We start from the raw sequence: 27,083 nt of genomic DNA on the forward strand, positions 1-27,083 counted from the left end.
CCCCTCCCCTCGCCTGGCAGGGGGGGCAGCGGGGGGGGCGCAGAGAGAAGGGGGCGGAGAGGGGCGGGGCTTCCGGAGCAGGAACGCCCCCCACGCACACCCCTTCGCGGGCGCCCGGCCAGGAGAGCGCGCGGAGGAGGGCGGGGCTCGCGGCGCCTCGGTTTCCATGGAGACGGCGGCGCCACGCCTCCCGGGGGCGGGGCTGGTCGGGAGTGCCGCGTGACCTCCGCGCACGTGACGGGCAGCAGCAGCGGCGCAGCATGGGGGCGATCTCGGCCGGACCCCCGCGGCCCCCCCGCCTCCTCCCCTCCCTCCTCCTGCTGGCGGCGCTGGGGGGGGCGGCAGGTGAGCGGGGGGGCGGCACGGGGAGGGGGCTGGGCGGGGTTTCCCTCTGCGCTCCCTGACCTCCCCCCCCCCCCGGCAGCCTTCCAGGTGCGCTTCTTCCCGCAGCAGCTGGACCACTTCAACTTCCAGAGCGGCCGCAACCGGACCTTCCCGCAGCGGTACCTCCTCTCCGGTGAGCTCGGGGGCTCAGCGGCCTCCCACGTTCCGCCCCCCCCCCCACCAGTGCAGGGCCTTCCGAGGGGCTCCCGGGTAGCAGGGGGCGGGGCCTCTGCAGGAGCCCGCCTTGTGCAGCCCCACATACTACGGGGCGGGGGCTCTGGGTTGCCTTATTATTTATTTATTTTTCTTATTATTTATTATTATTATTTATTAGATTTGTATGCCGCCCCTCTCCAAAGCCTCGGGGCGGCTCACAGGACACAATATAAAACAGTGAATACAAAAGAAATCTAATTAATTAAAACCCAGTATATTTAAATCAATCACACAATTCAATCGCAGCCATGTACCTCCCACTTATGGGCCACGGGGTCTAGATCTAATGGCCCCAAGCCTGGAGGCAGAAATAAGGAGGAGGGGGACAGTGTCAGTATCCGGGGGGTTGGGTCAGGGGAGCTGATTCCAGAGGGCTGGGGCCTCCACAGAGAAGGCTCTTCCCCTAGGCCCCGCCATGCAACATTGTCCGGTTGATGAGACCCAGAGAAGGCCGACTCTGGGGGACGTGACTGGTCACTGGGACTTAGGTGGCAGGAGGCAGTCCCACAGGTCATCTGCCCCCATGCCATGAAGGGCTTTATAGGTCATCACCAACACTTTGAATTGTGTCTGGAAACCGATCGGCAGGCAGTGCAGTCCGCGGAATGGTGGACAGACACGTATATGTCCAGAGAGGCCCATGACAGCTCCCACATCTGTGTTCTGGACGATCTGAAGTTTCCAAACACCCTTCATGTAGAGAGTGTTGCAGTAGTCGAACCTCAAGGTGACGAGGGCATGGGTGACCATGAGCAGAGACCCCTGGTCCAAGTAGGGCCCCAACTGGTGCACCAGGCGAACCTGGGCAAGCGCCCCCCTCGCCACAGCCGAAAGATGGTGCTCTGATGTCAGCTGTGGGTCCAGGAGGACGCCCAAGTTGTGGACCCTCTCTGTGGGGGTCAGAGTGGATGGAGGTGTCCTTGGGAGGCAGAACCCGCAGCCACTCTGTCTTGTTGGGGGGGGGGGGTCTGAGCCTGTTGACACCCTAACTGTGCCCCCCCCAGAGGAGTTTTGGAAGCCGGGGGTCGGCCCCATCTTCTTCTACACGGGCAACGAAGGGGACATCTGGAGCTTCGCCCTCAACGCGGGCTTCCTGATGGAGCTGGCCGAGCAGCAGGGGGCGCTGGTGGTCTTTGCAGAACACGTGAGCAGGGGGGGCTCCGGGCAGGGCAGGCGGGGGGGGGTCCGCCCTGATCCTCACAGGCTCCTCTCTGCCCCTGCGTCTCTCACCAGCGGTATTACGGGCAGTCGCTTCCCTTCGGAGCGGCCTCCCTGCAGGGGCCAAACGTGGGCCTGCTGAGCGTGGAGCAAGCCCTGGCCGACTACGCCCTCCTCATCGCGGGGCTGAAGGAGCAGCACCGGGCACAGAACTGCCCAGTCATCGCCTTTGGGGGCAGGTGAGGGGGGGCACCGGGGGGGGCAAAGCGCCTCCTCCCTCCGCCCGGGCCAATAACCACCCCCCCCGGTCTCCCCCTCCCCAGCTACGGAGGGATGCTGAGCGCCTACATGAGGCTGAAGTACCCCAACCTGGTGTCCGGGGCCCTCGCAGCCAGCGCCCCCGTCCTGTCCACTGCGGGGATCGGAGACTCCGGCCAGTTCTTCCAGGACGTCACAGCAGTAAGACTGGGGGGGGTGTTCCTCTTTCCCTGCTTATCCCCCCCCCGGGAATCTGAAATACATTGTTGCCTCGACTTATGAACTGAATTCATTCCGTGACCAGGTTCTTAAGGAGAAAAGTTTGTAAGAAGGAGGAATTTTCCCCATAGGAATCAATGTAGAAGCAAATAAGGCGTTCGATTGGGGAAACCACAGGGAGGGTGCAGGCCCTGTTTCCTCCCAGGAAATGCCTAGAGAGGCCCCCCGGAGGCTTCTCCCCGCCTTTTCCGGCCCTGTTTCCTCCCAGGAGGTTCCTAGAGAGGCCCCACGGAGGCTCCTCCCTGCCTTTTCCAGTTATATATTTGGAGGCTTGGGTTTGTAAGTGGAAAATGGTTCTTGAGAAGAGGCAAAAAAATCTTGAACCCCCGGTTCCTATCTAGAAAAGTTCGTCAGTAGAGGCCTTCTTAGGTAGAGGTGCCACTGTACTGCAACTTGCTTCCGTTTGGGAATTCCATCTGTCTTCCAGGACTTTCAGAACTACAGTCCAGCCTGTGCCAATGCTGCCCGAGAAGCCTTCAGACAAATCAAAGATCTCAGCCTGCTTGGAGGTAAAGGAGGGACCTCAGAAGGGGAGACAGTGGCCCTTCGGGTGGGAAGTGGTGGGAAGTTTGCGACTGAATACGTTGCCACGCTGCAGTCCACCAGGAAGGTTTAAACCCAGGCTACAAATATGGTGGAAGGTCTTAAGCATAGAACTGACCAGGAAAGACTCCATGGACTCCATCTGTCTAGTCTGGAGGACAGAAGGGAAAGGGGGGACACGATCAAAACACTTAAATACGTTCAAGGGTTAAATAAGGTTCAGGAGGGAAGTGTTTTTAATAGGAAAGTGGACACAAGAACAAGGGGGCACAATCTGAGGTCAGTTGGGGGAAAGATCAGAAGTAATGTGAGAAAATATTATTTGACTGAAAGAGGAGTAGAGGCTTGGAACAAACTCCCAGCAGACGTGTTAGATAAATCCACAGTAAGTGAATTTGAACATGCCTAGATCCATCCTAAGATGAAATACAGGAAATAGTATAAGGACAGACAGGATGGACCAGGAGGTTTTTTTCTGCTGTCAATCTTCTATGTCAAACCCAGACTGCAGCCTTTTTGTAACCAGGTGGAGGATGCCAGTTGCGGCCCCCTTAAACTCAAAAGATGCCCCCTCCTCCTTTGTGTTAAGCTTATGGGAAGATTGGCACCGAGATGTCTCTCTGCCGCCCGCTTTCGACACCAGTGGACGTCCAGCAGCTCTTCGGGTTTGCCCGGAATGCCTTCACCATGATGGCCATGATGGACTATCCGTACAAGACCGACTTTATGAGCCACTTTCCAGCCTATCCGGTCAAGGTAAGATCGCGGCCTCCTTCGCAGGTGGGGCAGCTCAGCCTGTACCTGGCTGGGCAACAATGAACACACACACACACGTGTGGTGTTGGTATCTCTTTAATGCTGATGTTGTGATTTTAAAAAAACAGTAGATTCTTTCCACGTCCCTCGCTTGCTCTTTCCAGAGACCCTTAAGCCAATAAAGTGAGGCTCCTGTTCCCCCCTCCACCCACCCACCCACCCACCCACCCACCAGGTCTTTAGTGAATGGACCTGCGCAAGGCAGCACTAGAGCCAAATTTGGGTCCGGTGTCCCCCCCCCCTTTCATGACAATATAAGCGTTTGGGGCTTTGGGCCACTGAGGTTGCGGGGTGTTTTCAAGCGAGAAGGCTGATGTGGCCCAGCTGGCTTTCTGCTTGGGGAGGGGGTGATGCCGAGGGGCCCAGCTGCTGTGGATGGGGAGGGGGCGCTGAGGAATCGACCCTGGGCACGTCTGGTCTTTCAGGTGGGCTGTGAACTGATGCTGACCAGTAAGGACCCGATCCGAGGGCTGGCCGCTCTTTGTGGTGAGTAGCTGCGACCCATTTCATTTCTGCAGGGTGGGGGCATCGGGGAAGGATCACTGAGGGTGGGGGGTGTCACCCTGGGAAAACCCCACCCTGCCTGGGTCCAGCTCCTTTCCGCTGCTCTCTTCCCAAGGGCCGGCAATCGCGGGCGGCAGGTGAACGAAGCAGCAGGCGTGGCCAGCCAGGGCCCAGGGCAGGCGGCCCACCTGTGCCCACCTTCCCCTGCTGGGCTGGCAGACCCAGACGCCGTCCTCCTTGCTCCTCTGCCGCAGTGACCCTCCGCCTGTGACGTAGAGCTGGAGCTGGCTGCCGGCAAGGCCGAAGTGGCAGCGGTCAATGGCCGAGAGAGGCAGCCGGGCCCATCGGTCAGTGGCGGGGCAGTAGTACTCCGCCTCGCTCACGGGGACCCACTCCTGGCCCTGCAAAGAGACCAAAGGGTAGGGCAGAGCCAGGGGCCACTACCAAGGAGGCCCAGGCGAGCCCCGAGACCCCGCAGAGGGATAGGGCGAGTGCCACCTACATTGGCCAGAGCCCTTCCTCCCAGGCAGAAGATGCGGTCGCCCACCGTCGCCATGCCGTGGTCGCAGCGGGCAAAGGCCATCGGGCGGTTCCTGACCCAGCAGCGCAGGTGGGGGAGGTAGCTGTACATGGTGCTCAGCGTCTGGCCCCCCGCCATGCCCCCTGTGCCGAAGGAAGTAAAAGAAGGGCTGCCGTTGCTTCCTCCGGGCTGCCCCAAACCCCGAGCGGCCAGCGACAGCTGCCCCTCTGCCCCTCCGCACCTGAGATGTACAAGATGCTGCTGTGCGTCGCCCCCAGCGTGGTCAGCCACCGGCACCGGGAAAGGCGGGAGGGGCCGCCAGGCATTCTTGGCGAGGTGGTACTCCTCGGCGGCCTCGGTGGGCATCCCCAGCGGTGCCCCTCCCCCCACGGCCACCAGCCGCTCGTTCAGCGCCTCCGCGTAGAAGCGGGTCCTGGGCACTAGCATGCTGGCCAGCTGCAGCCAGGTGTTGCAGCAGGGGTCAAACCGGAACACCTGGAGTTGGAGGAGGGAAAGGTCAGTGGCTGCCCTGGTCCTCCCTTCGGGGAGAGGGAAGCTCTGCCTCGCTGGATTCCCTTGCGCTCAGCCACCGGCTGGGCCCCTCCAGACCCTGGCGGTGGCCTTACCTTCCTGGAAGGCTCCTGGCCTGTCGGGTCGAAGCTCTCCTGGCCCCCCAACACAAAGACGAAGTCGTGCAGGACGGCCACGCAGTGGTTGTAGAGGGCCCCCCTCATCTTCCCCACGGCGGTCCACGAACGGCAATGCGTGTCCGCAGCCCAGACCTCCCCGCAGAGGCCGTTGTCTGCCGACCGGCCCCCCAGCACCAGCAGCCTCTCGTTCCGGTGTCGCGCCCGGGTGCCCTCGCTCTGGAGGAGGAGCGGCTGCACGTACGGCTGGCCGTGGTAGTCCAGGGCTTCCTGGAGGTACCGACGGCAAGCGGGCGCGGTTCTCATGACGGGCGTTCCCTGGACGGACCCCTGCAGATCCGGGAGTGGGATGGAAGGGAAGCGGAGGCAGCCCAGCACCCGGGTGGCGTCTTCCTCACGGGAGCCGTGGTGGTCCAGCCAGCAGATGGCGGCCCGGAAGAGCTGCAGCTCACTCAGCCCCTGCGTGTCCCCCCCCCCCAGGATTTCGCAGAGGGCCTCCCTGTCCAGCGCCTTCAGCCGCTCAGGGTCCTTCAGCAGGTGGCCGCAGTGCTTGCCCACCCAGCGCTGTACCTTCAGCTGGAGCTCCTGGGGGCCGATCCGCCGGGCGAGGCTGAGGATGGGCAGGGCCGTGTGGCGGTCGAGGGCCCCTTCCAGGAAGCGGAAGGCCAGGCTCATCACCTCGCGCACCAGCAGCGCCTCAGCTGCCCGGAAGACCTCCTCCACCATCTGAAGGGTCAGCTCCAGCCGGCCAGAGTAGAGGAATGATAGAACACCCTGCAGGCCCTGGGCGGTCACTGGTGGCGGCAGTGTGAGCCGGGCTGCCTGGCTGGCCGCCTCCCTGGCGAAGCGCATCCTGCAATAGCCGCTGCCCACGGCCAGGATGGCCCTGTGGGCGGGGAAGGAGGCCCCCTCGGCCTCCAGCACCACGTCGCACAGGGCGCTCTGGCAACGCAGGTTCTGCAGCCCCTCCAGGAGTTTGGGCAGGTAGGTGTCCGAGCTGAGGCTCCGGCCTCCTCCGTCCCCTAGAGGCATCTCTCCAGCGGCCCTCATAGCTCAGCAGCGGCCCTTTCCCTGCCCTCTGCCCCCTGGGAGGGGGGAGGCATCTCGGGCGCTCCGGCTTCTTCGGACTCGGCCGGCCTTGCCAGCTCCGCTTCGCCCTCGTTTTCCTGGGCTTCAGCCGATCCCTCGTCTCCAAGGCAGCAGCAACAGATCCCCTCCCTCCCTCCCTCCCTCCCTCCCATTGGTTGGCCTCCACCAAGGTGCGACCAGGCCTTCGTTTCCTGGTCCGGCCAGAGCGGGGAAGGAGGCAAGTCCAAGCTTGTCCCCTGCAGTCTGGCCAGCAGGCAGCAGAGGGAGAAAGTCCGGCTCTTCCTCCGCTGGAGAGGTTTAAGGGGGGACATTTGCCTCTGCCCAGCCACCAGCAGAAGACAAAGCAGAGCTCTCCCCTGTGCCTGGCCAAAGGACCTCTGCCCTTCCTCCGCCCTACATCCCATGCTGAAGCCTTCAGCCTTTGGAGGTGGGGAGGGGGTGCGCTCGTGAACGATCTCCCTCACTTCCTCCCAAGGGCTCCAGTTCTGGCGTTGTGGCTGTGTTAGCTGCGTGTCTTCCAAAGAATTTTAATCCGAGACTTTGGAAGCAAGCTGGGCTTTTTTCTCACGTTGGGTTTAAGGGGGGGGGGGGCTCGGGGGGTGCCCGGTGGACCTACCGGGAATGATTTGAGGCTTAAGAAGCATGTCTCTCTCTCGAGCACCTAGAGTGCTCCTCAGCCTCCTCTTCCTGCTCCACCAGGAGTATTTTACAACTCCACGGGGATGGAAACGTGTTTCGACGTTTACAAGATGTACCACAAATGTGCCGATCCCACCGGCTGTGGCTTAGGCCCCGATGCTGAAGCCTGGGATTACCAGGTAGGTTGGGGGGAAGAGTTGTCTCACTGGGGCTGGCCAGGAACGGAGGCTGCGGCAGGGAGGGTACAGGGGGGGGGTGTTGGAGATGGGCAGCTGCCATTCAGGATGTCCAGGCATTTGATGGGCAGGGATGGAATGGAGAAACATTTCCCCAAGTCCCTGGACTTTTCCCTTGGTCTCCTTGAGCAAAGCTCCCCAAACATTTTTGCAAGGTGTGGGGTGTTTCTTGCTGTGGGGCTCCCCTCCCCACACAGAGGAGCCAGCTTCTTCCCCACTGAAGGACAGGGGGCTGGGCTGGCGCAGGGTAGACAGGTGAGCCGACAGGTGAGTTGCAGCCGGGCTCTTCTCCGCTCCAGGCCTGCACCGAGATCAACTTGACCTTCGACAGCAACAACGTGACTGACATGTTTCCGGAGCTGCCCTTCACTGAGGCCGCCCGGGAAGGCTACTGCTCCCGCAAGTGGGGGGTCTCCCCTCGGCCGTCATGGCTGCGCACCAACTTCTGGGGCAGCGGTGAGCGGCGGCCTCTGGTGGGATTGGGGAAAAGGGGGGGGGATTTGTTCTTGGTGAATCTGTGGGAGGAGAGCGGGCAGCCGGACGTGGTCCCAGATGGACAGGCGTCCCGTGGAAGGAGGCTCGTTATGAGCCCCTACAACCTGCCGGGGGAGCCTGGAGCCCTCTGCCCAAGGCTGGGACCCCTTGTGGGAAGAGCCCGGCCGGTTACGAGGAACTTGCTGGGAAAGGCCGGAGCTGTTGCAGAGCCACTGAGGGGCAGCCCCCGCCCCTCCTCAACTGTGACCCCCCCAGACACACACCCCTGCTCTGTCTCTGGCCTCAGCCTCCCCACTGGCTCGGGGCGGCCTCCGTGCGCTCGGACCGACCTTGGGGTCCTCTTGACTCCTCCAGATCTGGCTGCTGCAAGCAACATTATTTTCTCCAACGGAGACTTGGACCCCTGGACATCAGGCGGCGTAAGTACCTCCTCGGCGTTCCTGGGATCTGGTCAGATCTACCTGGACCCGTTACCCTACTATTCCGCCCTCCCCTCGGCCGCCAAAAGTTTGACTTTCAGACGTTGCCGTTCCAGGTGCGGAAGAACCTGAGCTCCTCTGTGACCGCCATCACCATCAAAGGGGGCGCCCACCACCTCGACCTCCGGTACGTTTTCCCTCTCGGCTTCTCTCGCCCCCCTGCTCCCTCCCCCCCCGGGCTCCTCAGATTCTGCCAGGCTCTCCCCTCCCTCTGTGGAGCCCCAACAGGCCTCCCCGGCTCAGCCCCCCGCCTCTCCGGCCGAGGCCGCCTTGCTCTCAGGGCCTCTTGGGAGACCGTCCTCCCTCTCTGACCTTCAGCCTCTGGGCTGCTTCAGGGGCCTCCATGCAGGCCCAGGTGCTGAGCTGGGGAGCCCTGGGGTCTCGACTGCTCGTCCATTCTCTTTGGGGGTCTCTGGAGCTTCTCGTGGTTGTCCCAAAGGGGCTTTTATTTTTGCCAAAGGTCAACTGGACTTTATTGGTTAAGAAAGTCCCTTCAGATGGTCCGTTGCCCCCACCCCCCATTTAAATGGGTTTCAAGATCTTTAAGTGTTTCAGGAAGAGGAAGCAGGGCGAAGGCGAACACACCGAGAAGAAGCCCCTTGCAACTGCTCCGCTCCCCTGGCTGGAGGGTCCGGTCCCCTGGGCTTATTGTCTCCCTCCCCTCCAAAACAGGGGCTCCAACCCAGCTGATCCCGTCTCGGTCAGGGAAGCTCGGCTACAGGAAGCCAGGATCATCCAGGGCTGGGTGGAGGCCGCCACCCTCAAGGCCACCAAGTAGTGCCCAGTTGCCAGCCGGAAGCCCCACCACCACCGGACCCGTTGGGCGTGAAGGGTCCTCTGGAAGCAGTCACACCTTCACGCCACGGGGCTGAAGGACAGCGTGGGATAAAAGCTCCCTACAGGAGGGGGGGTCATGGGGGAGCTGGGATGAAACTGCCCTTTGGTTCCCCTCTTTCTAAGAAAGGGTCTGGGAGGGGCGGGTGGGGAGAGAAGGGTCCGACCTCGGTGCTTGGATGCATGGAGATTGGTGGTCAGGGGCCCCCCTAAAGGCAATGGGGGGGGGGGGTGCTGCTACCCTGAGTTGGACCTTTGGGCCTTCTAGCTTTGCCCTGGCAGAAGACCCCCCCCAAAGGAAGGAAGGGTGTTTCTTTCCTCTGCCAACTGGGCTTCCACTCCGGAGTCCCCACTGAGGAGCTCTAACGGGGGGGCTATCGAGGGGGCTGGGGCGCCAGAGGGCGGGGCAGTTTCCCTCCCCGGAGTCTTTCTTCTTCGGACCCTTCAACCCCTTGCGCATAAACCAGCTTTCATCCCGTCCAGGCAGGACAGAAGCATTGAAAGCAGCAGCAAAACGCAGCGTCTCAAAATAAATTGGAAGTTTATTAAGGTGGAGCAGAGTCCTGCAGATTGAATTCCCCAGCCACAATTCGCTCTCGTTTCGGAGATTTCACCCCCCCACCCCCTTTGCCAAAAAGGGCGAGTCACACGTTGAACCATTTGCAAAAGAAACCAACACTTTAGACCAGGTCACACCCACGAGGCCTCCGTGGCAACCGGCTCTTCTTGGGAGAGAGAGAGAAGCCGATTCGGAAGTGATTTTGCACAGAGGGAGGGTGTGTGTGTGTGTGTGTGTTTCCTCACAATAGCCAATGGCTTCTCTGCCAAGGGGCAGCGGCAGACCCTCACTGGTGGTCAGCCTACAGCCAATGGTCCCTGGCCATGTCAAGGCTCCGTCACTTGCTCTTAAGACGTGGGGTGAAGAGGGCGGGAGAGTCACGCGTGGGGGGGCGTGGGGGGTGTCCCCGATCCCCCTGCGCAAGGCCAGCGGGAAGACGGAGCTGGGTTTTCCATCCCAGATTAGGACGACGTTCCTGCCTCCATGGGGCACACGAGGGGGGCAAGGGGGAATTAAGGGGTCGTGCAGGGGTCGACCAAAGAGCAAAGCAGTTCTGTGCTGGGGGGGGGCTGATGTTGGGGGGGGGCTGAGGAGGACCCAGGTGGCTGATGCAAAAGAGGCTCTGAGAACCGCTGGGGATGATGGGGGGGTCTGCAGCCGGGCTCTGGGAGAAGTGCTGGGGCCCTGAGGGACCCTCCCCTCTCTCCCCGTGAGACCAGAAGGCACCGGCTCGAAGTGAAGTGTCGGCCTCCCAACACTGGGCATTCACAGTATGGCTTTTAAATTCCAGGGTCTGTTTAAATGGAGGGGGGGGAACAGGGCAGGAAACTGCCTCACAGAGCCTTGCAAGCCCCCCGCCCCCCCTCGGAAGCCAGGACTCCCACGCTCAGTTTGGGCTTTGTGGCCACCACAGCAAAGGAAACGAGAGACCGTGGCCACAGCGAAGTTTCTCCACAATGTCCACAGTGAACAGTACAAGGAGATTGGAAAGGAAGCTTCCTTAGGACGACGCTGTTGTGCTTCAACTGTCCAGAGCATTTGAGTCGCCAGACTGATGGTCATATTGCAGGGGGGGAGGAGCCGGGTTCGAGACATGTGCCCAAAGATCGGAGCCACCGTCCCCACCCCTTAGGTAGCACCGAGGGTCAGAGTCTCAAGAAAGGTGCATTTTCTGTTTGGGTCAGGGGGGCCACACCGAGAAGGAGCGGGATGGCCGGTCCCTCTGACCGAAACCCCTTTTGCAGAAAACAATCCCGCTGGGACTTCCAGCAGTGGCCCCTGCAGCTGCCCTCCGTGCCAAGGGGGCAAGGGCAGCCTGTCTCGGCAGGGCTGGGGGTAGAGCAGCTCTTCAAGGCCGCAGCAGCAAGAAGCGCGAAGGGCACAAGGAGGAACCCCCCCACCCCCCCAGTACAAAAAGATCCCCAGCCCCCCCCCCAAAACCGGGGAAGGTCCTCCCAGGAATCGTCTCTCCCCCCCCCCCCCATTAAAGTGCGGAGATTAAGTGATGGGGGGACACAAAAAGGCCGAGGAAGGGGAGGCCAGGCAAAAAGACCACCACCAAGGCAGCCTGTGCTCCACCTGCGTGTAAAAACCCCTCTGAGTTTGCACCTGGAGTGACCGGGTCATTAAAAGCCCTGGTGGGAAGGCCGGCTTGGCCCCTTGGCCCTTTCCAGGGGGAACTTTTCAAGCGCCAGAGGTGGGGCAGGAGTCCACTCTGGGGACAGGAGGGCGCTTCCCCCCCCCCCCCCCCCCCAATAATGCTTGCAAAGTCAAGGCCGGGCGCCACCTGCCCCCCCCCCCCCTGGAAGAGGGACCCAGGCAGGGAGCGGTCATTGGAAAGGATACCTGAGCCAAAACATTATTCACAATATACACACATAAGTTCCTACATAGACAACCACCTGCTTTTGTTTGTTTCTTTCACAATGTAAATTTTCACATTTTCCTCCCTGCGTTGCTGCAGATAAGTTAAGAAAATATATATATATATATATGTGTAGACCGTCCCGTCCAGCTTCTCCCCAGTTCGCAACAGGGCACAAATTCCCCCAAGGACTGAAACACTGTTCTTCCGAGGGGAGGGGAGGGGTCCCCTCTGGACAGCACGGCCCCTTCCCCACCTCTCCCACCGGTGGCAGCCACGGAATGATCCTGGGACACGGAAGAAGCCCCCCCATCTCCCCCCCCCCCGGAGGTGGAAGGGAGGCAACGGAAGGAGACCGGGCCCTCCTGGACAGCTTCGAGGCTCCCGGGGTCTCCCCACTTACGCCCAGCGGGGTCTGGCGTGGCAGGGGCCCACTCCTCCTGGGGAGGGGGCGCAGTGATTCTGGAGACCCACCTTTCCTCCACCAGGAATGCCGCTACGTGCCTCCCTTCGGGCCCCCGGGACCGGACCTGGGAACGGCAGACGCCCGGCAGGCTCCGGTTTATGCCGAGGTCCAGATGGGGAGCGGGTGGGCCTCCGTGTTGAAGACGTACCGGTCCAGGTTGATCAGGTTCGCGTCGTCCGAGAAGAGCAAGAAAAAGTACTTGAGGGTTTCGCCCAGGAAAAAACTCTCCATCTTGTCTCGCGGCTCCGGGTTGCTGGGGCTCTGGACGTTGTCGATGGACGTGTAGCCGCCGGTCGGGACCTGGATGGGGGAAGCCGAGTGTGGAATCTGAAGGCCACCAAGGCTGACCCTTGTCTGGGCCCACCCCCCTTGTTGAGCCTGGAGACTCTGCTCCGCCCAACTGATGGTGCCGGGATGAAGCCGTCTGCATGGTTTTAAGGGTTTTATAGCTGTCCATTTGGTCTTCCCTTCTATTCCGCAAGCCTGGCCTGAGCCCCCTGCAGAAGGGCGGCCTAGGAATCATCATCACAACAGCAGCAATGGTCATGTTGTATTGTTGATAAAATAGCAACAACAACAATAACAAAAATAACGGCAGCCTGCTTCAGCCAATCCCCCTCCCAGCTGTACTTCCTGCTAACTATTTATTTATTATTACAGCAGGACCTCTAGATAGGAGCTGCTCCACATGCGAGTGTTCCAAGATACGAGCCACGAGGGGAGAGAAATTTCTGTTCTAGTCCCGAGCTCAAATTCGGGATACGAGCCGAGCGTCCACTAGGTGGCGCAAGAATCCTTGCTTCTGCTTATCTCGGAGGGGGAAAACAACGTCTAAAGCCATTTGTTCCAGATACGAGCTGCCTCGACATACGAGCTCCCTTCTGGAACGAATCATGCTCGTATCCAGGGGTACTACTGTATTTCTTTATTACAAGGGGTCCAGGGGGGAGAAAGCATTTTGAGATTCCCTGATATTTCCCTGACATTTCCCTGTCACTTGCAATCTAGTTAAGTCGCGGTCGTAGATGACGCCACACCAAACGGTCAAGCCCTGGAGAAATACCGGTAGCTGAGGAAGCAAGTGGTTGCCACAGTTAGGCTCATTTTGGCCTGACTCGGCCGGGCAGCGCGATCTGTTTTTTTCTTTACAAGATTTTGCCCTGACCTTTAAACATTTGAATATAGTTTGGTTTTTCCCCGATTTATTCCATTTTTTTCCAAGAATCCCCTGATAATCCCCTGATATTCCCTGAACTGCCAATTTCCCTGACAGTTCCCCGATTCCCCAGGTTTGCTGGACCTCCTGTTCTACTTAGACTCCCAATGGGACTGGGCCCCCGGGGCTGGTGGAGGGAGGGCTGAGGGGCTGCCCCCTTTCCAGCGTGGCCTTACCCGGGTGTACCGGTTGAAGCTCTGCAGGATCTCCCAGCCCCAGTCCTGGTACTTCTTGTCTCCGGTGAACCGGTAGAGGTAGAAGAGGCTCTCCACCGTCTCGGGACGCAGCAGGTTGTGCCGGTCGGCCGTCTGGGCAGAGGGGAGCGGCAGGGAAGCTGGGGGTCACTTCTGCCCCAGGGTCCCTCGTGCCCTGGATGGGGAGGCTGCGGGGGGGGAGGCCCAGCCCTGCTGAGCTCCTCACCTTGATTTCCACGTCCTTCCGGTCCTTTTGGGGGTGCATGTTGAAGTGGACGATCTCGGGGCTCAGTCCGGTCTCTACTTGCGCATACATCTGGTAGCAGGTTTCGGCCAGCTCGGCCGCCAGGGTCAGGTGATCTGCGGGGAGCCCGTTGTGAGCGCCGAGGGCCAGGACGCCAGGCAAGAAGCAGACCAGGTGATCCTGCTCCGGAGACAGGAGATAGGTGGGGGAAGGGCTGGTGGGGCGCAGGCCTCCCCTGCCCAGAGCCCCCCTCTCCCTCCCTCCCTCCCCTGGGCTCCCTGCAGAGGCCACGCATGGACCCGCTGCCTTCCTGTCACGGCTCTCGGGGGGGGGGGAGGAAAGCGAAGCAGGCGGGAAGAGGGGGAAGAGCTGGGCAGGCGCTGGGAGCCCTTGAGGGAGGGAGGCAGCCCAGAGGCCTTCATGGGGTTCGCGTGACTGACCGGCCCTGCAGAAGGGCCCAAAGCGCAGCAGCCGGAGCCTGAAATCTGACTCACTAAGCCAACTCACCCACTGCCGTTCAGACACCGGGAGAGGAGACACACACACACACACACACACACACACACACACACACACTGCCCAGCAACAATCTTGGTAAACATTGGGGTGGAAGGGGGGGCTGGGTAATCTGGCTCTTCTGCCTTAGCCCCCCCTTTCACCAGAGCTGTGGGGGAGGGCCGAGGCTCACCATCTTTGCGCTGAAGCGCCCGTGAGCGAGTTCCCCCACAAAGCTCAGCCTCTTGGGGTGGGACCTCCGCAGCAGGTGCATCTTCACGCCCTCCACGGCCTTCACGTAGTCTTCCAGGAGCCTGTGGGGGGGGCAGGGGCGCCTTCATTAGTGGCTGGGACGCCGCTAGCAAGGTCAATAAGGGCCACGGGGGCCACTGCCAGGCCTTTTCTGCGCTGGGCCCCCTTGGTCTCCCCATCCCACACACTGGGGAAGCGCTGGGCCTGAGAAGGGGGCCCTGCGTGTGGGCCCAGTGTCCCAAGAAGCCCAGGAGAGGACTCCTGGATGTGAGATTGAATGAGTTCTTCAGATCTGCCCAAAGTCCACTCCTGGTGAAAGCCCTAGGAAGCTCGGCCGGACCTCTGTCCTGAGGGTCTTACTCGTTCTCCTTCTTCCCTCCCTGGATCCACTGCTTGAGCAGATACTCGTAGTAGCTGTCGGCTCGGGCGCCCAGGGTGTAGACCCCGAGGTGGGTGAACTGCCCGCTGTTGGTGTTGATGAACATGGGCACCAGGCCGTCGTTCTTGCCCGAGAGGGAGTGGACGTGCCGCATCACATTGTCCACAGCGTTCTAGGGAGAAAAGGGACAGAGGAGCTTGGCCACACTCTGTGTCCACCACAACCAGAACCAGGTAAAAGCAGTGGACACAAACCGGGCTCTGAAATACAGGATGTGCGGCAGCCGGACTTCCGAGGGAATGGACCCGGTTCCTTCGGGGGGGGGGGGGGGGCTACACCCTCTGGGAACTGCCCCCCAAGAAGAAATGCAGGAAGCCTTGGCTAGAGATGACCAAGTCTACAAGGTGGACTCAGCCTTCCATCCGTCTGAGGACCCAGGATGCTGGGGGGCCAGAGCCTGACCCCAGGGCTGGGAAAGCACTGGGAAGCCTTGGTAGATAAGTCTAAGGGCTACTGCTATCGGGAGAGACGTTTTCTGCAGGCTTCCTTCTCTTGACCGTCTTACTGCAACTAAATAGCCAAGAGGGAGGTGGACCACCCCAACCTCTCTACTCTAACTGACGGCCCCAAAGGCTGAAAAGCCTCCTTGACCAGGCAGGGTCTTCCCCTGCCACCGCATAGCCACGAAGAGGAGGGAGCCCAGCCAGTCTACGTCCCCCCACCCTCACCTTAAATTTCTCATCGCCGGTCAGGCGGGAGAGCTCCCTGAATTCCAGCTGGATGCTGGTCACTTCGGCCACGGTGCTGTCGGAGGTCCAGCGCGGGGGGTGGGCTGTGCCCTTGCCAATGTTGACGTCCGAAAAGGGGATCTTGGAAGGGGTGTTGAAGGCCGGCATGAGCCTGCTCCCGATATCTCTCTGGACAAGGGAGAAATTGCACAAGGGTAGGAAGGAGGGAGAGAAAGAAGAAGGAAGGAGGGAGGGAGAGAGAGAGAAAGAGAGAAAAAAAGAAAGAAAGCGAGAGAGAAAGAAAGAGAAAGAAAAAGCGAGAGAGAGAGAAAGAGAAAGAAAGCGAGAGAGAGAGAAAGAGAGAAAAAAAGAAAGAAAGCGAGAGAGAAAGAAAGAAAGAAAGAAAGAAAGAAAGAAACCATCCTTAGGTGCTGGGAGAGGGGAGAGACCTATTCAGAGAGACCTATTCCCTGATCATTCTGAGCAGGGTCCCTCGGGCGGGGGGGAGGTCCTCAGAGGCCAGCGAGACCCTTACCGCCTTCTCCAGGAAGAGCCTGTCGCCAGACAAGTGGTAAGTGCTCAGCAGGGCCCCCAGGATACGGATGGCGCTCTCAAAGAGGTTGACATCCACGTCCTTCTTGAAGTCCAGCTCCTTGGCCACCCACTCTCGGGCTTCCTTGAACTCTGCACCAGGGAGAGGAAGCCCAGAGGCCTCAGCCGGCTTCTCCCGGGCAGCCCCCTCCCTCCAGACCCCACCCCCTCTGAATGAGAAGCCCCAGGCCCTGTTGTCCAGGCTCACGTGCTCTGGAGGAGGGAGGGGGGCCGGCTGAGCCCCTGGGATGCTTCCCCTTCCGTCTGCTCCACGCTGGGCCTCTGTCCCGCCAGGCACAGCCCCCCACCCCCCACCCCGCTTGCAAGGACAGAGGCCCAGAGGAGGGGGAGAGGAGCCCCCTCGGCCTGCAGCCTCCTCTAGGCTCCCCTGCCCAGCAAACCCACAGGCAAAGCACGGACCTGCCTTCAAGCCCAAGATCCACATGGTGTCCAGCGCGTCGATGAGGGTCAGTCCGAGGCCAAACCATTCGTTGTAGGACTTGGAGATGGGCTTCAGCTCATCGTGGCCCCAGGCAAACTCCCTGTAGCCTCTCCAGGCGTGGCGGAAGGCCTCGATCACGGCCACCTGGCGCTTGTTCAGGGCCCCTGCAAGGGGGAGGGAGGGGAGGGAGGGGAGGGAGGGGAGGTCAGGAGCTGCTCTAGAGAGGAAACGCAGAGCCACCCCTCTCCCAGGAGGAGGCCCTGCGGAAGGAAGGGTGGGCTGCCGTGTCAGCAAAGGGGCCTCCCCATTGGGCAGCCACCCGGGTTAGCCCCGCCCACTACCTGGCTCTTTCTGGTCCTCGGACGCCACGGCAGAAGGCCTCCCTGGATGGCTGGCCTTCTTGGATGGGGGCTCAGGGCTCGGGACGGGCTCAATCACGGCCCCTCTCCAGCTGCAGAAAGAGGGGGGGTTGCTTTCTCCGCTCCCTGGCCCTCCCCTACGCCACGGCCCACGCCAGGAAGAGACCCCCAGGGGTTGGAGCCCCTCCCCTACCAATCAGCACAGGTGGGACCCCCAGGTGAGGCCTCGGCTGGCTGCGAGTCAAGGACCCCACGGTTCCTACATTGCCGCAGGGCAGGGGTCCAGCAGTGTCCGAGGCTGGACCGAGGGGAGCAAGGGGCTCACCTGATGACAGGCTTATCCGGGTCCTTCCCCTCCGCTCGGGTGGCTCCTTCCTGGGACTTGGCCTCCGCCTCCCGCCAAGGGGGCCGGATCTGCAGGTTGGGGGGCCCTCGCCGGGCAGGACCCTGCCTGGGAGGTTTCTGGGCAACAAACGGAGGAATCGGTTCATGGGCAGCAGTGGAGACCGAAAGGCCCCAAAGAAAGCAGGGGGGAAGGAGGGTCCCTCCGGCCGGGTTAGACTGCTGCGTTGGCCCAAGGGTGTGTGTGTGTGTGTGTGTGTGACTCAGTCCAGTCCAGGCCAGTCTGGGGATCAGTCTGGTTAGGAAAATTCTTTCCAGATAGGGAGTTCAAAGACCAGATTGACCATGGTGCAGCTCAGCTGCCTAGAAACTGCTAACTGACCCTTAACTGACAATGAGATAAGGGGGAGGGGGAGGGGGAGGGGGGAGGGAGGGGGAGGGGGGGAGGGAGGGGGAATTACTTGAGGTGAGAAGTCCCCGAGAGCAGCATCCTGGGCTTTCTGGGGCATGGGGAGAATGGCCTGGTTGGCTGGATTCAATCCCGGGATCTCCCGGTCAGCCTTCTGCTCCTCCACAGATCCACCGCTCGCACCTGCACGGAGACATTAACGGCAATGAACCTGATGCAACGGAGTGAAAGTGCAGCTGGGACCAGGTCGGTTTCAGGCAAGAAAAGAGCACGACAGCATTAAATTCTGCAAAACCTTCTTGTTCCTGCACAATCAAAACAAACAAGATGCAGCTGCAGTTTGATTTGTGACGGCAGAGCCGCCAAGCAGGACCCCCTTTCATTTCAACACAAGCCCCCAGGTAACTGCAGAGACATCCGGAGAAGGAACAGAACTGAGGTTTTAGCTGCTCCAAAAGCAGCCGGGTCATTCTCACGGAGGCAAAACGCGCGGGAACCTACTTTTCCAGGGGTCAGCCACGTTTGCATACGTCCTGATGCCACAGACGACCAGGAAGGCGAAGAGGAAGAGGATGATGCTGCGCTGAAGGCGGGACAGCTGCTTCCATTTCTGAGGGGGAACGTTGCAAAAGGAACCTTCAGCCGCTGACCCTCTGCCCAAGTCTCCTCCCCCCCTTCCCCTCCCCAAGCATGGTTGAATGCTGCCCACTCGCACCGCCCTGTCGGCTTTGCCTGCCCCCAAGTACTGCGACCAAGAGGGGGGGACTCTGCGGCTGGAGCATTTATTTCAGGCCTTTGACAGCAGGATCAAAAGAACAAAACGCTTCTGACTCGGTGACTGACAGCAGGCAACACAGGACCCAGGTCTCTGCCTCGGCTTCTCTTTGCGAAGACCCTGATGCGACCCCCATCCCCCTCTCAGCGCCCGGCCTCAAAGGAGGAAGAAATTCTCACGCACAAGGCAATTCATGCTCTACTCTGCTTCTCCCGTGTTCAGAGGGATGGCGGCTGCCAGGCACACACGCAACCACTTCTCCGCTAAATGCCACAAAGGAGAAACTCCTTGAAAGACCAACAACGGCCACGCCTCCGGGGGCCTCCTTCCTCCTCTCGAAATGATCCCATTACCAGAAGTGCACCTGCTGCCAGCCTCCTCCACTGGCTGGGCTATTTCTCTGGAAAACAAACTGTCTAAAGAGGGTTTTTTAAAAATGGTTTTAAATGTGGTCTTATATTTTGTAATACGCCTCGAATCGCCATGGGCGACTAGGTGGCAATATAAATTCAATCAATCAATCAATCATTTCTATCCAGCCTTGACACTGATGTGATGCTTTCAGGCTCAAAGGCAGCACAGGGTTTAAAAACCTGCGTGTTGTTGGGCGATGGCTGACACACCCGGAGGCACCAAACTGGATTTTATGGTGCGTGAGATCCTGAACTTGATGGGTTCTCAGTCCACCCACCCTCTCCTTTACTCTTAAAGAGGACGCAACTCCCGTGTTCAGACTATCTCAAGTTGTCTTAAATTTATATTTTACCGACAAATAAACAAAGGGAGACTAGTATGAATCTAGCCATCCCTGCCATGGGCTGATAAGAACTAAATAGCTTGAAATAGATCTATACTGTACTAGTCTCCCTTTGTTTCTTTGTCCGTAAAATATAAATTTGAGACAAAAATAGTTTGTGGTGAAAGCAACTGCCTGTGAAGGGCCCTGAATTGGGGCTGAAAGGCAAAAGTGGAAGTAGCAGGTGCTCCACTCCACAGCTGGGTTGACCAGGTTGCCCTGATAGCATAGAAACCTAGAAGATTGACAGCAGAAAAAGGCCTCCTGGTCCATCTAGTCTGCCCTTATGCTATTTCCTGTATTTCATCTTAGGATGGATCTGTGTTTATCCCAGGCATGTTTAAATTCAGTTACTGTGGATTGACCAACCACGTCTGCTGGAAGTTTGTTCCAAGGATCTACTGCTCTTTCAGTCAAATAATATTTTCTCACATTGCTTCTGATCTTTCCCCCAACTAACCTCAGATTGTGTCCCCTTGTTCTTGGGTTCACTTTCCTATGAAAACCCTTAAACCCTCCTGAACCTTATTGAACCCTTGAACATATTTAAATGCTTCGATCCTGTCCCCCTTTTCCTTCTGTCCTCCCCACTGAGTTCCTGAAGTCTTTCCGGATAAGTTTGATGCTTCAGACCTCCCCCCCTTTTTGCAGTCGGCCTTTGGACCCCTTCAATTTGATCTGTATTTTTTTGTAGGTGAGGTAAAGATAAAGGCAAAAACGATCCATTTGAAGGGTAGGAAGCTCAGTGGGGGGACCAGAAGCCCCGAAGAGGGACCCCCCTGCCCGCCCCCTTCCTTGACCTACAGCCCCTGCTTCGGCCCCTGGGGGAAAGGGGTCTCCGTGGCTGCCAGCTGAAGGGACGAGACTTTCCGCCCTGCGGAGCCCGGCTGCCTCTTCAGCACCGACCCTCGGACAGCAGCCCCCCAACGCCCACGGCCGCAGCCCCGCCAGGCCCCTTGCCAGGCCCCTCCAACCGGGGCAGCCAGGCCCGCCCCCCTCGCCCCCCGCTCTTCAGGCCAGGGAAGGGCCAGTCCACCTGGGGGGCTTTCTCCCCCCCCCAGTCTTGCAGTTCAGAAGGGACAAGTCCTCCCGCGGCAGCCCAGGCGCTGCAGTTCCTCCCCCGCCGCCAGGGGGCGCGGAACAGAGGCCGTCCCCGCCAGCTGCCTCTCCCCTAGAGGGCGCCGTGGAGCCCCTCTGCCCCATCCCGACTCTATGGCTCCTCTCACCCGCCAACAGGAGCGCCTCCGCCAGGCCTTGCTGTTGTTGTAGCCGCCGCCGCCGCCCGCCGCCTGGAACTGGTCGCCGCTGAGCGTGACCGAGATGAAGTCCCGCCGCGGGGGGGGCAGGAGAGGCGGCGGCGGCGGCGAGGAGGAGGAGGCGGAGGAGGCCGAATACATGGCGGCCAACGGTTTCCCTTCAGGAGCCGCGGAGCTCCCCTCCGCCCGCCGCCATCTCGCTTCCTGTTGCTGTCCGCCCGCACCGAGATGGGAGCCTAGAACGGCCGCGCTGGGACGCCGCGGAGTCCCTCCTTTCTTGGAGATGTTAAGTTGCCAACAGCGCCCTCTAGCCTTCACCGGGAAACGCGCAGGAGGCCAGTCAACAGCAAGCGAGAACCAAACTTGCACGCCACGTGACCCAGCCCTCAACTCCAGGCGACTCTTTGATTTAACTCGCGTGGCCTTCTCAGCCTCTTGACAGGCGTATTTGCTGGGAAAAAGGTGACAGCAGCAGCACTTGCATTTACACGCGGCTTCATAGGGATTTACATCCCTAAGCGGTTCCTCATTTGACCCACCTGGGAAGGAGGGAAGGCGGAGCCAACCTGGGGACTGCCAGGATCGAACTGCTGCCCATTGGCAGATTTTACCTACAATGCTGCATTCTAAGCCCTGCGCCCGCATGGCTCTTCTACCTGTTTTACGTGGGAAACTAAGTTGGCAAATATTGAGAACACAGTGTAGCTAGTCAGGTGGTCAGCTGTGTTTAAGTTAGTTTAACAAAATTGGAAGAATTGGGGGGGGGCCTTTCCGTTCAAGTGAATTAATGCCCCACCCAATTATTTCTAAAGTTTCCTGGGAAAATCTGGGGCGGCACCTACACTGAAATTCCATAAAGAAATGCAACACAGCACATTTTTAACGGTGAGCAATAGTTCAGCTACTATACACATCCAAAATGTTGTTTCCCTTCCAAGCAGCCTGATGCTTCTACGTCCTTTGCTGCCCTTCCTAGCTGATTCTTCGACTTCCAAGGAGGCTGAAGAAGACAGGAGCCTCTTGGAAGGAGACATAATGCGGCATTAAACCTAGTGTCCCCTTCTTGGGTCAAACCTCCACCCCAGCCCCTTAAAAATGCTGCACACAAGGAACCCACCTGGTCAGGGTTGCTTTTAAAATTCATTTTAATATGAAGGACAATGCACAGACAAAACCCAGTTCTTTCTTCATAAACGTTTTCCTTGGTTCTCAAAGCGCTTTTCAAAGTTACCTTTTCTAAAAAAAGAATTGATTTAGTTTTTAAAAGAAATTATCTTTCCCCCCCCAAAACGGAGCTATTCAGCTTCACCCAAAGAAAACAATTCAGCTTTAGTTTCATCAAGAAGAAACGGAGACGGAAGGTTTTTGCCCTGCATGTATTGTTCCAGCCCCTGCAAAAAAGAATTTGATACACTGAATGTGGAGGGATTATTTTTTAAGACGCCTCAGAGATTAATAAAACCCAAAAGGTGGAGATGAACTGTGTGATAAAATAGAATTAAACTAGCAGTTAATGATGCTGGGGAAAATTGTTTTGGTTATCTTTGCTTTCTGCAACAATCACAAACCATCTTGATTTTTAAAACCAGCCCTTTTTTATCTACTGTATACACACTTTGAGTTTCCTCCATATCCACCTATTTCTACCGTGTTCACATTATTTTTCACCAATTCTTTTGTATTTTTTTTCCAGGCTTTTTGCAGGTAAAGGCCTAACCAGGCTGCTATTTCACTTTAGGGCACCAATCACGTGCTCTTAAAAAATGTTAGCAAAACAAGAGAGAGGTTGCTGGGTGCCCCAGGCCTAATGCAATATTAGCCTTCTTTACATGCAAAACAAAATTCTCACTGCTAAATTCTGGCTCTTTCCATGTTTTGCAAAGAAAAACAAACAAACAAACCACCCAATAACCAATGAGTAAATGTTTACAAAGGATTCTCCTGCTCTTATTTCTGGGTCAGTGCAAAAACCAGTTTGCATTGTTTGCAAAGTTTGTTCCCTTTTCGCAACAGATATTTAACCCTTTGGGAGCTCTGCAACAGAGAATAATTTTCTGACCTCTCCAAAGTAAGAGACCAGTGGTGAGATCTCGCACACGGCAGGCGGCTCCTCGTCTTGGGAGAAACTGGAGGAAGACAGGAAAACATTTAAGGCTCCCCAGAAACACACAAACGCAACTTATGCTGGAGGGCAATAGAGATCGAAATGCATGAAAGTTTATTCCCATGGAATAAACAAATCTACAATCTGGGACTGGGATAGTATTTGCCATTGATTGTGGAGAGTTTTTATATTAATTGTTAACCATTCAAACATCTTTTCCATGGGTGCCTGGTAAATATACTGCTCAAAAAAAATAAAGGGAACACTCCAATAACACATCCTAGATCTGAATGGATGAAATATTCTCATTGAATATTTCATCTGCACAACTACTCCATTTGCACAACAGCATATGTGAAATTGACGGTCCATCAGGGTTGCTTCCTAAGTGGATAGTTAGATTTCACAGAAGTTTGATTGACTTGGAGTTATATTGTGTTGTTTAAGTGTTCCCTTTATATTTTTGTGCAGTGTAGTTACAGTTGTTTCAATATCCCCAATTTAAATCGTAAAAATCAGTATTAACTTTAAAATATGGCCATCCTACTCATAAAATAAACACGGTTCACAAAGCCTCGGTTGTTGCATCAGACATGTAGCCGATTCACACAACGCCCTGAACCAAAATCCAACAATGGCTGTGCAGGACCCAGGATTTTGCAGCAGGGGGTCAATGCTGCCCTTTCGCCCAGGGCCAAGCCTCATGCCCAGCCAGGCTGATCGAGACAGGGCAACCCACCTCTCCTTTCCCGGGATGGGCTCCCCGGCCCCTGTCACGAATCTGCCCCCCGCCTGGAGGGCCCAGCGGTAATGCTGAGACAGGAGGGAACGGCGTGCCGTGGCCGGCGTGTCTCTGGCAGCCGTGGCCGCGTTCTTCAGCGGGGAGAACTCCTCTTCCCTTGGCACCTCCAAGGCGACAAAGTTCCTGCCAATAGAAGGACCAGGAGTTGGTGGGCTTGAAACAGGCCAGCGGGTGGTTTAGTTCTACACGGGTCACTTCGTTTGGCCATGCCAAGCGAGTGAAGCATTTGAGGCCATACCCGTCGATAGATTGTTTAGGGAAAAATACGTCCACAAAACAACTCAAAAACAGCGTTAGCTGTGAGTGGTAATAGTAATGGGCCATTCAGACACATAAACCAGTAGAAATATATTACATAGAGCAACAAGATAGAATGATCTCTTTACGCTTCTAATCACAAACACAATCTCAATGGCATCTGCACACAGCTGTAGCTATACAGTGACTATCAGTAAAAAGACCTCCCCCCAAACAGGAGCTCCGTTGGCTCCCCCTTGTGGCCAACTATGATCCTTCTCTTAAAGGCACATCATGTAAACATACATTCCTTGTTTATATGTATTGTAACCCAATAGTTACATGCAGGGTACTGACACCCACGTAACTCTGGTTCACCCTTCATGCCTTTCTATTGTTCTAGATCAGAGATCTTCAAATGTGGCAACTTTAGGACTTGTGGACTTCCACTCTCAGAATTCTCCAGCCAGCAGAGCTTTAGATCCACAAGGAAGGTAGATCTTTGAACTGCCCACAGAGATGGATGTAACTCACCAACTCCTCTCAACTCCCAACGCAGGACAGATTGAATTGCCCCAAGAGCAGACTTCGCCATAATGGGAACCGCTGATCTCTGTGGGCCCCTTTGAAATAGGGAGGGGGCCCAGGTCAGCCAGCTGCATGGTGGTTTTGGTGTGGGTGTGGGTGTCTGTGTGTGCAATGCTTCTGCAGACTTTGTGTTAACGTGGAAGGCTGCGCAGCCCCTTCTCTGCCCCCCTCCTCCCCTCCGCAGTCGTCTCTGTTCCACTTCGCAGCCCCCCAAAAAGAAAGGAAAGAGAGGCCTCGGCCACTAACTTAGCAAAGGGGAAGACGTCGAACACAAACTTCTCCAGCTTTATCCCGTTGGGCTGCAGGGCCTCCACCCGACGGCCCCCCTCGTCCACGTAAGGCACTTTCTTGATGGCCACGTGGGGTGTCAGCTGCGACTCGAATTGCCTGGAGAGGAGAGGAGGGGGTCTTCCTAAGCCCAGGACTTTCCTCAGCCCAGCTGGGGCCTCCCCACACCAAGAAGCAACAGCCCCCCAGGAGAGATCCACCCCCAGGGAAGGGAAAAGAGCCGAATTGGGGATTATTGGACTCGGCTGTTCAGGATGAACGAAAAAGGGGAAGAGCATTACCTATAGCTCAGTGTTTCCCAACCTTTGCCACTTGAAGGTATCTGGACTTCAACTCCCAGAATTCCCCAGCCAGCATTTCGTGGCTGGGGAATTCTGGGAGTTGAAGTCCAAATATCTTCAAGGAGCCAAGGTTGGAAAACAGTGAGCTATAGTAATAGCACTTCGAATTATCTACCGCTTCATAGTGTTCTCCAAGCAGTTTACAGAGAATCCGCCTCTTGCCCCCAACAATCGGGGTCCTCATTTGACCCACCTGGGGAGGAGGGAAGGCTGAGCCCACCTTGAGCCGGTGGTGAGATTTGAACTGCTGAGCTACAGCTAACAGTCAGCTGAAGGAGCCTGCAGGGCTGCCCTCTAACCACTGCGCCACCCCAGGCGCATGAGAAAAGGAAGTTCTCACTTCCCAGCATGTGAGTTTTGGTGACTCCCTGAAAACCGTTTCCTAATTTTAATATTAGAGCCCCCCCCCTTCTGAATAACGCTCAGCTGGTCGGCGATTGGCCAGAGCAGTTAAGCCGCCTCCAACAGCTGTCAATCTCCAGATCCCCCTTCCTGGGTCCAACTGGGCGTCAAGAGTCTCCCGTCCCCGTTGTTTGTACTCCTAGCAGGCTCCTCGCACTTTCCACCACCCCCACCCCGTGTGGATTGGGTGTGTGTGTGTGTGTGTGTGTGTGTCAGGGAACTTACTCCACCACCTCCCGAAGGAAGTCGAGGCTGAAGAAATGGTTGCAGATGTTTCCTGCCCAGTAGGCCAAGCGGCCATCTGGGCTGCGTTTCTCGGCCGTTTCCGCCACGATCTCACTGTACTCCACCACCCGAAAGGCCCCGTCCAGGCGACACACCACCCCAACGGGCTCGGCGGGAGAGGCCTTCTCCACCACCTGCAAAGGCAGCGTTGAGGGCCCGTTGGCCTTGGGGAGAGGCTGGTGGACGTAATCCAGGCCGCCCCACCCCTTTCACCTTGGCACCACAATCGGCCCCTCTCGACACACAAAAGCCGATGAAGACGGGGTCCGCCATTTTGACCAGGATGTTGTCCACGCAGTAGACGTGGATGAACTGGACGCCCCGTCGCTTCATGTCCTCCAGGATCTTGTGGTCCCCCAGGGCGCGGTACAGGCCCCCGTTGCCGTCTGCAGGACAAAAGCAAGCAATGGCTAGTCTGCTCCTCCGACCACCCCCCCCAGGCCCCCCTGCTTCCCTTCCACTACCCGGGGGCCCTCATCCCAGAAGGGGCTCCGGTGTGTGACGCGCCTGTCAAATGCGAGAGCAGGGAAGGGCCACCCAGAAGGCCGAGGAGAGCTGCCCACCTGGCGCCATGGCGATCTTGCCCTTCTCCTCCAGGATCACCTTCCCGTCAAAGGTCACGGCCGGCAGCATCCTTTGCTCGAACAGGATGACGTTGGACTCGTCCAGGTTGAAATAATGGTGGTCGCGGAAGAATTTCTCCGTCGGCCCCAGCGTGAACTCGCTGGTCATGATGTACCTGCGAGAGAAGCCAGGCGAGCGGATTCTCCACCGGGTCCTTCCGTGCCGCCACTTAAGCCGCCCAGGGCCCCGGGACGCACCAGGGCACCAGGCACCGCGAGTGGCCAAACTTCCGGCCTGCCAGCTGCTCCACTTTCCGGATCCTCTCGGCCTGGATCTGGTAGAGGGTCTTGTGGCTGGGCAGGCCCACGTCGAACATGCCCTTCGGGTAGGGCACCCCCAGACGCGTCCCTTGCCCCCCCGCCAGCAGCAGCGCCGCCACTTTGCCCTGGGCGATCTGGCAGAGGCCTGCGGGACGGAAGACACAGCTGGCATCGGCCCAGCTCTCTTGAGAGCCCCCCCCCGTTCAGTACCCCTGCCAGGCGGGCCCTCTCGGCCACGGGGGGCGGCACAACGACAAGCCAAAGTCCCCCCCCCGGGGATGACGGGCGCGCCCACCTTCCTCCTCCCACCGCTGCAGAGCCGCCGGGTCTCCGCCGCCCACGCTGCCCAGCGCCTCGGGCGGGAGGGGCTCCATGCGGCCGTCCAGCCCTTCCGCGCAGGGGCGGGGCGGGCGGGCGCAGGCTTGGGCCGCCCGGCGGCAGTGCTCGGCCAGCTGCTCGGGCTCTAGCGCCCCCAGCGCCCCCAGCAGCGCCTCCCGCTCCGCCGGCCCCAGCTCGGCCCAGAAGCGCAGCAGGTGGCGCTGGCCGGCGCGCTCCAGGCGGACCCGCAGCGCCTCCATCGCCGCCGCCTCCTCCTCCTCCTCTAGCGGGGACGAAGCGCCGGTCACTCAGCGGGGCTCAGCCGCGGGTGCCGCCCCGTCCGGCCAGGCGGAGCTTCGGGCCTCGAGGG

General features: G+C 58.5%; 4 protein-coding genes across 5 annotated transcripts; 1 reads left to right on the forward strand and 3 right to left on the reverse strand.

Moving 5' to 3' along the window:
- The first annotated feature begins 204 nt into the window (after positions 1 to 204).
- LOC139155928 (dipeptidyl peptidase 2-like) lies at positions 205 to 9,650 on the forward strand. Of its 2 annotated transcripts, none has more exons than XM_070731303.1 (13): positions 205 to 345; positions 425 to 517; positions 1,605 to 1,744; positions 1,834 to 1,997; positions 2,082 to 2,217; positions 2,723 to 2,804; positions 3,428 to 3,594; positions 4,080 to 4,140; positions 7,114 to 7,232; positions 7,589 to 7,745; positions 8,139 to 8,203; positions 8,320 to 8,390; positions 8,936 to 9,650. In XM_070731303.1, exons 1-13 carry the CDS (start codon positions 261 to 263, stop codon positions 9,039 to 9,041), a joined length of 1,446 nt encoding a protein of 481 aa, XP_070587404.1. In that variant the 5' UTR covers positions 205 to 260; the 3' UTR covers positions 9,042 to 9,650. The 2 variants fall into 2 exon arrangements, 1 of the variants encoding a protein (XP_070587404.1); XR_011557135.1 differs by having other exon boundaries at positions 210 to 345; positions 8,071 to 8,203.
- Positions 2,847 to 20,677, reverse strand: LOC139155926 (endoplasmic reticulum mannosyl-oligosaccharide 1,2-alpha-mannosidase-like). The gene is made up of 14 exons (XM_070731301.1): positions 20,435 to 20,677; positions 18,139 to 18,247; positions 17,690 to 17,820; positions 17,212 to 17,348; positions 16,869 to 16,978; positions 16,506 to 16,691; positions 16,030 to 16,178; positions 15,495 to 15,683; positions 14,748 to 14,938; positions 14,329 to 14,449; positions 13,623 to 13,820; positions 13,379 to 13,510; positions 12,135 to 12,286; positions 2,847 to 2,989 (listed from the first exon to the last, which is right to left on the reverse strand). The coding sequence occupies exons 1-14, from the start codon at positions 20,603 to 20,605 to the stop codon at positions 2,908 to 2,910; spliced, it is 2,058 nt and encodes a 685-aa protein (XP_070587402.1). The 5' UTR covers positions 20,606 to 20,677; the 3' UTR covers positions 2,847 to 2,907.
- On the reverse strand, positions 4,106 to 6,500 carry LOC139155927 (kelch-like protein 9). Its single transcript, XM_070731302.1, is given in 5 exon segments — positions 4,106 to 4,559; positions 4,661 to 4,821; positions 4,920 to 4,953; positions 4,955 to 5,173; positions 5,305 to 6,500. Coding segments are annotated over 5 exon segments (1,851 nt in total). The 5' UTR covers positions 6,376 to 6,500; the 3' UTR covers positions 4,106 to 4,193.
- A 914-nt stretch (positions 20,678 to 21,591) lies between the features above and the next one.
- On the reverse strand, positions 21,592 to 27,050 carry LOC139155920 (UDP-N-acetylhexosamine pyrophosphorylase-like protein 1). The gene is made up of 9 exons (XM_070731295.1): positions 26,691 to 27,050; positions 26,333 to 26,540; positions 26,075 to 26,250; positions 25,725 to 25,897; positions 25,452 to 25,645; positions 24,442 to 24,582; positions 23,308 to 23,493; positions 22,524 to 22,590; positions 21,592 to 21,855 (listed from the first exon to the last, which is right to left on the reverse strand). Exons 1-9 carry the CDS (start codon positions 26,971 to 26,973, stop codon positions 21,760 to 21,762), a joined length of 1,524 nt encoding a protein of 507 aa, XP_070587396.1. The 5' UTR covers positions 26,974 to 27,050; the 3' UTR covers positions 21,592 to 21,759.
- Positions 27,051 to 27,083: the final 33 nt, after the last annotated feature.

This window comes from Erythrolamprus reginae, unplaced genomic scaffold, assembly GCF_031021105.1.
Source record: "Erythrolamprus reginae isolate rEryReg1 unplaced genomic scaffold, rEryReg1.hap1 scaffold_141, whole genome shotgun sequence".
Lineage (NCBI taxonomy): Eukaryota > Metazoa > Chordata > Lepidosauria > Squamata > Dipsadidae > Erythrolamprus > Erythrolamprus reginae.